Source organism: Pteropus alecto, unplaced genomic scaffold (assembly GCF_000325575.1).
Source record: "Pteropus alecto unplaced genomic scaffold, ASM32557v1 scaffold75, whole genome shotgun sequence".
Taxonomy (NCBI): Eukaryota; Metazoa; Chordata; class Mammalia; order Chiroptera; family Pteropodidae; genus Pteropus; species Pteropus alecto.
Genome location: NW_006440638.1, coordinates 2,924,744 through 2,933,473, shown reverse-complemented (window position 1 = coordinate 2,933,473; position 8,730 = coordinate 2,924,744). Strand labels below are relative to the sequence as shown.

The window sequence follows — 8,730 nt, the reverse complement described above, 5'->3', positions numbered from 1 at the left end:
GAAACAATTCTAATAATTAAACTTAAAACTAATAAAGTTTTAACACCATGTTAATAGTAAAAGTTGAAAATGTCATTATTATTGAAAAAGAATTAAACACAAACAACTTCGATCCAGTTCACATCCAACCGGATAGTTTCTGAAAATTATATCAAAATACATGCAAGAGGAAAAAAAATAATAACCTATCTACATAACCTCACTTCTACTCAAGAAAAATTTAGGTATTTGAAAAGTCTGACAAGTGTGATTCTTAAAGTATTCTTTATTAAGATCATTAAAGTTGTAGAAACAACTTTATATTGTAAAGGCACAGGGAGACAGTTTGGATAAAATATTCAAATTAAACAGTAACTTACAGTACAAAAGACAATTTTAATGCACATACAAACCCCAAATGTCTGATTCAAAAATATTTTACTGCGTCTATTAATGGGCAATGATTAAAAATATAAATTGCTGCTGTATAATAAATATCTGATAGTGAACATCTTGATAGCAAAGTGAACAAAATATTTATTGCTTTTCACATATATATTTTTCCCTGTAATTTTAAATTCCTAATTCATTTACTATCTTCTCTTCACCTTGTCCAAAGATAAAAGAAATTTCACATAACCGCATGGGGGGAATGGTAGTTATAAAAAACTACTTCAAGTAGCAATCACTGCTGGCAGTTGTTTTCTCACTTCCTGTCTTGCAATCACACTCTTCCAAAAAGTAAGATAAACGTTTGCTACACCACAGAAAGACAACTCCTCTGTGACTAGCATTCTAAGGTTTGTAATGAACACTTATCAATATAAAAGGTGCTTCGTTTTGAAAATGTGTATTTTACTTGAAGTTTTGAGTAAGAGGCAAATGACAAGTAATTTTACTTACTCCCCTCAAAAGTTTCTAAAGTTGTAAAAAGTCAGCTTAAGTAAAATTTCCAGCACTTAAATGTTTGAGGGCTAGTTGATATATGTAATATACTGATGTATAAAAGTTAATGTACTGTAATCCATTTTATATTGGAGAGATCTTACCCTTCTTCTAGTTTTAAATTGAATTATCTTTATTAATTTCATCCTGCTCTTTTTATAGCAACCCAGTTATAGATGGTCCAAGACGATATCCAACACAATAGTAAAATAACATGAAAGCATCATCCTAATTTAATGAATGCTATTTCAACTTAAGAAATACCTACATTAAAGTATTTGATAACTATTGTAAAGTTACTTAACCATGTCTTATTCAGACTGTGTAGAAGCCAGTAATGTGCCTGGCACAGAGTTGATGCTTAATAAATAGTTGCTGAATGAATGAAAAACAAAACAAGACAAAACCTGGCTGGCTTTGGTTGTACATACTTTGATCACTTTGTGATTAAGAATAAGGTCAATCTAGAACTAAATACTGCACACTATACCAAACTTTGCCATAAACAAAAGTGATGATTTCAAAGAGAAAATTACCACTGTTAGTGATAGTCAATATATATTGTAACTTTTTAAAATAGGCCACAATATCACAAGTTTGTTAATTTTTACCCACATACGTAAATTTAGATGTTTTGATGTTTAAAAATTGAGTAATGAAGACCAAGTTGGGCAGACTGGCTAAAATGTCTGCGTACAGTAAAAATTACTAGTCCGTCAATTAAAAAGTTATGATACCTTATTAAACTCAAATGACGACTACCATGTTAATTTTTGCAAAACTACTGATGAATAAAAGGTAAGAGGATATCTTCAAGCAGGTAGCTTAACTTTTCAACATAAAAAAATAACCAGGGAGATCGGAATTTAAAAACAACATTGTTAAAGTACTGGAAGTGGGGCAGTAAGAATGAGTAGGTGACCAATTTTAAAATCTAACCATGGGACTAGGCTTAATATTTCTTTGGCATATGCATTATTATCTTGGACTAGTTAGCATTTTAAAAATACTGGGTTTTTTTTTTCACAATCAAAATGAACATCAAGGTGAAGATTGCTAGTATACTCTCTTCTTAAAGCCTTTTAAAGGACAAAATAACATTTTGCAACATATGCCAAACTTCATGTTTAGTGTACAATTACTGGCATGAGTGATGTAACTGTTAAATAACCTTAAATGATCTCATGCAATGGTGAAACCACAGAAAGTGGGGATAGAAGTATTTACATAATAAAATATTCAGCTTTCTGAAAAAACACAGTAAACCTGGGAATCTTGCCCTAACAGTTAAAATGTACCGCATAGCACTGAATGAAAATTAGTCCAAATTTAAATGAACTCCTATAGTAACCTGAATGTATAAAATTGAAAAACATAAAAATGGAAAAAAAAAACCCCTACATATCAGAAGGAAAAGTGGCCTATAAAACAGGCCAATCTAACTTGACCTTCAAAGTAAATGCAAGAGATTCATAAAATCATGATAGTAATGCAAACTAAGTCAAGTACCAAATACCCTTTGATACACAAGCCAATGTAACTATCAGATTCATTTCCAATAGCTTAACGATATTCATTAATGCACTCAGGCATTGGTGGGGGAAGAGGGGGGACGGACAAAGCACTCAATGACAGCTCAAGTCTCCAAAGTGTAAGAACAAACTTATTTGCAGAATCATATGATTTTTGAAGTAATGTCTTATTTTGATGGATGTTAACATAGGATCTATCAGTGCAAGTTTATCATCCTCTGAATGTATTACTTTCAAATTTCTTTCTTCTAGATAGTTTTTGGTGGTTTAGTTTAGCCAGTGCTATTTAAATGGAGAAAAGAAAGGTTCACCATAGACTACCTCACATTGTTACTTAATTGTGCTAGATATTCACGCAGTTCTTTTGCAGCGTGGAATCTGCCATAGCGCTTCTTTGGGTTGGCACACTCATCCAGCAAGGCCTCTAGCCGGCCATCTTTGGCAATTTCACTTGGTGGATCATGAAGGAGTCCTCCAGAAGTGCCACGCCAGGTGGCATGTCTAAATAAAAGGTTCTGACAAACAGCATAATAATTGTGGTCCACAGTGACACGAGCACAAAGAATTTCTTTTGAAAATGATAAGCAAGCCTCCTTATCACAGTCATCAAATTTGCTTTCGTACCACACATCCCAATTTTCAGGCTTATCTGTAAAAGGGGGAAAAGCAGAAAGAAAAATACATTTTAAGAGTTTTCATTGCTTCCCAAAATATACAATTCACTAACACAGCAGTATTAATTCTTAAAATTGTATTACAATTTTAAACATTTAAATATATTAATTTATATACAAACATTTATTGAGAGTACACCAATGCCAGGCAGAAAGCTCAGACAAGGTCCCTACCACTGAAGAGCTCGGTCTAGAGGGAAACCTTCCATCATATGAAGTGTCATACAGAACTGTGACATGATGCTACAGCAGTATAGTGGAAGCACCATTTCTGCCAGGGGCTGTAGAAGGCTACAAAGAGAATATCTGATTTAGGCCTAAAAGATAAGCAAGCCTGGAAAAAATAATAAGGGAAAACAGCGTTCTAAGCCCAGGGTATGGTATGCAAAGGCATGGACTTAAGAGATTGGTCCAGCTGGATCAGAAAACAATAAGTTCACTGTGGCTAGAGTGTGAGCAGGTATCTGGGGAGGATACAAATGAGGCTAAAGGAATAGGTTGTACCTTGTGCGATCATGGTCATGATTTGTTTTATAGAAAGACAACTTTAGGCTGAACATTGGAAAGACTAACATGATGACAGCAACTAATAGAGGTCCAGAAATAAAAAGCCAGATTATAGAAACATTTGAAACAAAATTTCACAGCTAAGTGTATGAGCAAAGTTTAAGATTCTAATTGAATGACAAGGTAGACACTACTAACATAATATTGTTAATCTTTTATATAAAGAGAATAAATATAAAGTGGCTATGAGATATTCAGGTAGACATATAATATACGCATATTTAGAATGCATCTGGATACAAGGCTTGATGTAGCCAGAGAACAGCTTAATTGTATTGGAAAGCATGTTGAAAGCGAAGGGGAAAAAAAAGACCAAGGGCAGAACCTAAAACCTTAAGGGGTTGGTAGAGGAGAGGTTAGTGAAAGAAACATTCATTTAGCAAATAATTATTTGAATGCCTATCCTAAGGCAGGCAAGGTATATAATGGTAAACAAAACAGATAATCCATGGTTCCTACCCTCAATGATTTACAATTGCGTGTGTAAAATAGACATTAAGTGAGTAAAGAGACAAACATTATCTATCAAATTGTGGGAAATGCTTTGAAGGAAATAGCAGTTTCTAACAGTAGAAAGGTTTTTGAAAGAATCAATCCTCTCTAACATTAGATATAGTGGTCAAGTCTCTCTTAGAGGTAATATTTAAGCTAAGGCTTGAAGGACACGTAGCTAGAGGCATATGGAAGAGAGATGAGGCATTTTAGGAAGAAAAAACTGCACAAGGGAAGCCCAGAAGTAAAAAGGTTCATTCAAGAAACTGAAAGGCCACTGTAGCTGAAGCATCATGGGCAACAATGGACAGAGAGATGTTAAAAATGAAGTAGAATAGGTCAAGTCAAACAGATTATGCTCTAGGCAAGGAGCTTCAATTTTACCAGAAGAATAATGGGAAGTCATTAAAAGCATTAAACAAGGGAGCAATAAGATCAGATTTATGTTTTAAAAAAAAGCAACTATGTGAGTGGAAGGAAACCAAAAGAGTAAAGAATTTCAGAAAGTTGTTACTAATCAGTCACTTGAGGAATTGGCCAATTAGGTGGTTTCTAATGGTAAAGGAGACTTCTAAGGTCAGGTTTTAGTGGTTGACAAAACAGATGGAAGCTGAGGAAGTAGAGACAGAGTGAGCAATACTTTTAAAAAGAGTTGAAAAGCAAGGCAAGGGAAAGCAGGAAAGAGTTTTATACAAACTTGTTTATGGGAATGAGAAATTGGATTTTAAGGAAGGTGGGAAGTTTAAGAAGATAACTGATGAAACAAGTTATCAAAGAAGGATTTACTCTGTCTGAAAAAGAGGGATGAATGTGTATTGTTTTTTACTGGTTTAGAAGATAAAGAGACACTGAGGGAGATGCTACATCAAAACCTCAATTTCCTGGTGAAGGAAAAAAATAAAGGTCATTTACTAGAGAAAGTTTAGGAAAAAAGGTGAATAAATAGATATGGTCTTTTGCAAAGTGGCTATTTAGACAGCTCTACCATGAGACATTTGAAAAGAACTGGACAGAGCTAAAAAAGCTCTGGAGCGATGCTCATTATATGAAACGCACGAATACAGAAGCTATATGGTTGTTTGTAAGTCAGGAATTAGTTGATATAAAACTGTAACATGTATTCCAGGAATGTCCACATCAAAAAAACTACAACTTTTTTTTTTTTTTTTTTACAAACACTAGAATGAATATTTTAAAAGTTTAAGCAAGTTGTGCAATTCCGTAAATATAGTAAAAACCACCGGATTGTACACTTCAAAAAGAAAAGTATAGTATAAGCTGCTGCAACATTACAAATGTAGGAAGAGCAAAGGCAGGAAGAAAGCACTCCAGCAAGGTGTCCAGTCCCTGTAGGAGGAGCCACATGGTTGTTAAGAAATAATCAGAAAGTAGTTTGGAGAGTACGGAATCAGAACAAGGCACTGGTAAAATCGAGTATTTAATAGAATCAAGCTAAGATCAAGCAAAGAGTGTCAACATAATACATTGCTGTTATATTCACTGAATTTCCAGAAGCCACAAATTTTTGGCCTCTGTTCATCAGCAGATCCTCATATGAAAGGAGAGGAGGCAATGAAAAATATAAGACCCTCACCATAGAGCAACAATCCTTTAGTTTCTTTTTACTATGTAGATTAATTATAGAACTCAAGGCTTTGCCCCCTGTGCTTTAAAATTCCTTTGGCATTTCATTTTCAAAACACTTCAGACACCCCGCCTACCTACACTGTGAAGAGCTCAAAAATAAATGGAGAGCAAAGTGTTGGGTGACATGTAATAATGTCAAACCAAAGTTAGAGATTTGCAGTGCTAGGAATCATGCAAATGGTTAAAAGAAAAAAAAATCACTGTAGGTAGCCCATAGAACAATGGAACACAGAAAATCACTGTAAGAGATCCCACAAAAAAGTCTGGTTTCTCTGAGAGCACTACAATTTCTCTGGTAGCCTGTAACTAGTATATATAAACTTAATTTTGCATTAGACTCCTAAACCACAGAATATAGCAGACCACATGAAAAAGATATGTATACATACACACTCAGCCTATATATTTGTGTCTGACTGAACCAAAACTAAATATGAAGAAACTAAATATGAAGAAACCAAAACTAAATATGAACTAAATATGAAGAAACTGTGACTATATGTACAAGTATAATAAATCAGTATTTATTTACTAACACTGGTCAAATAAAACAAAGGTGCATGGAAGAAATCTAAGAAAGGAATTAAAAGTATGCTTCATAAAAAAACATTAGTTTGACAGAAAAAAGTGTACAAAAAACAAATCTAAAAGTTGTATACTTACTTTGTCTAATTAACCTTTTGTCAGCAACCAAAACATTTTCAGCATCCACAATGATTACCTTCCCATCTCTAGGACCAACTGCAAAATTGTCAAAGCTGACGTCCAGGAGGTAGAGTGCAAATTCAAAGTCATTGTTTGTAAGCTGCTCTGCAATTTCCATTAATTGCCAAGCGAGGTCAACTCGTTTCTCCCATGGTGCATTAAAGAAACTCCACAGTTCTTCTCCAACATAATTTACAGCCACCATTCTTCCACAAGCTCCAAGATATTTTGCAAATGGCCAACCTTCATCAGATGGAAAACTCTACAAAAGAATTATCTTAATATTATAAGAGATTCTGAAGAAGATATCCTAGGTCTATCCCCAGATCCTCTCTCTAGAGATTGCTACTGGGCATGAGCTTGGATTTTCTTGTTATAGTCAATAGTTTAACAGAGAGAAACCTCATTTATTTTCTAATCCATACCATTACTATGGATCTGAAAAAAATTTAAATATGTAACTTTACATTATAAAGCTAAAATAGACTAAGTCTTGCTTATCAAATCTCAGAACCAAATTGATCAATGAAATGCAAGATACCTTTTATTTTTTTTTAAGGCGAAGCAACCTTTGGTTGACCTCACAGATTGCAAGGACCTTGTCAGCTTGCAATCCCTTATTTTTTACGCCTACAGCACCTGCTCTTCCTAGGTGGTCTCCCATCCAAGTACTAACCAGGCTCGACTCTGCTTAGCTTCCAAGATCAGACGGGATTGGGCTTGTTCAGGATGGCATGGCTATAGACTAAGATATCTTCTTTATTACCAAATCTAAAAGTATTTATGCTTTCCTTTTTTTTTTTGACTTAAGAAGGTACAATCAATCAATCCTTTCTTTTGAATGGACAGTATTGCAGGCCTATTAGTCAACATGTATTTATCAGGAACCAGGCATTGGGCTATGCTGGCAACAAAAGTGAAGAAAACAGTCTCTAAGATGAAAAACTTTAGAAGACAAATATCAAACAAATAATTATGAATTTAATGAGTGTTGGTTACTAAGAAGTGGTTCGGGTCCTAAGGGAGAATTTTAATAGAGGACTCACCTAGTCAAGAAGCAGGCAGGGGTGGAATTCAAAGGATTCTCAGGAAGTGTCTTTTAGCCCACACTCAAAGATTGGTTACAGAGCAATCTGACATCCTATCAGTGCAACCTCCACTCCAAGTCCCTTTAGTTCCAAGTTAATCTTGTTTCCCTTCTACTGCCACATTTTCTGTTCGCCTTTAGCCCAACTTCAAAATTATTCCTAATCTTAGTAAAGTTTTCTAATAAATTTTATAACTACTGGGGAGATTAACATCCCAAAACAAAGTCTTCTATGCCATGAACAAGTCATTTCAATTTAAGTAAAATGATAGGCTTTATCTAAGGTACTTTCCAGTGCTAAAATGCCCACCTGCAACACTGCCATTGTGGTGCAAAAAGATGGGAAGTAATATTTTAAACAATTTCTTAGATGATCAGAAGAGGTGTGTTTTAAAAAAGCCATTCCTTCAGCCTAGCATCTTCTTTAAATTGGGGGAAAAAATTATAAGATGATGTTTAAACAAACAATGCAGGGGAAACAATGCAAAACATTACAGAATATAAATGTAGCCTACTTCTATTGCTAAAAATTGAATAATCCACATACATTATAAGGGCTGAAGATGAGGCTTTCTTTCTTGGACCGCTTAAGAAAATAAGTAATATTAATTTTACCCTGAGCTTTTGTAAAATTGACAAAGCTCAATAGTCTTATATTAAAATTTTTAGCAACTTAAAAATAATTTTTAGAACTAAACTTCATTAAAATTATTTTCATTTGTGCTTCTTTTCAACTGTCAATGCACAATAACTGTACTTGTTTGTATATATCTTTTTTCTTTTAAATTTTAACATGTAGCTTTGTGATAAAACACTAATTATATAAATTAAACACAGATATGATAGTATGAATCTTTAAATACAGTAAGTGAATTGATTCAATTTTAGTTCAATATCTACTAATCTTTTAGCAATTAGGAGAAGGCATATTTTTAATTTTATACCTGAGAATTTTTTTTTCCTTTGGGCATTGGGAAAAGTGAAATTGCTCATGTCCAATGTGAAATGAAAAAACTGCTTGCTAACCACATTATTTTCAACCTTTCCTCCAACTTAAAATACCTCCATGACCTTGAAAATTTAGTTACACGAAATTACAAAA

General features: G+C 33.8%; 1 protein-coding gene and 1 pseudogene across 1 annotated transcript in view; both read right to left on the bottom strand.

Moving 5' to 3' along the window:
* Positions 1-245: 245 nt before the first annotated feature.
* Positions 246-8,730, bottom strand: part of CUNH3orf58 (chromosome unknown C3orf58 homolog) — a 21,972-nt gene continuing 13,487 nt past the window's right edge. Inside the window, exons 2-3 of the mRNA XM_006917455.3 lie at positions 6,500-6,803; positions 246-3,105 (exon numbers count right to left, since the gene is read on the bottom strand). Of these exons, the coding sequence (XP_006917517.1) occupies positions 2,774-3,105; positions 6,500-6,803 (636 nt within the window). The 3' untranslated portion in view covers positions 246-2,773. The remainder of the gene's footprint in view (positions 3,106-6,499; positions 6,804-8,730) is intronic.
* On the bottom strand, positions 7,169-7,287 carry LOC112484356 (annotated as a pseudogene).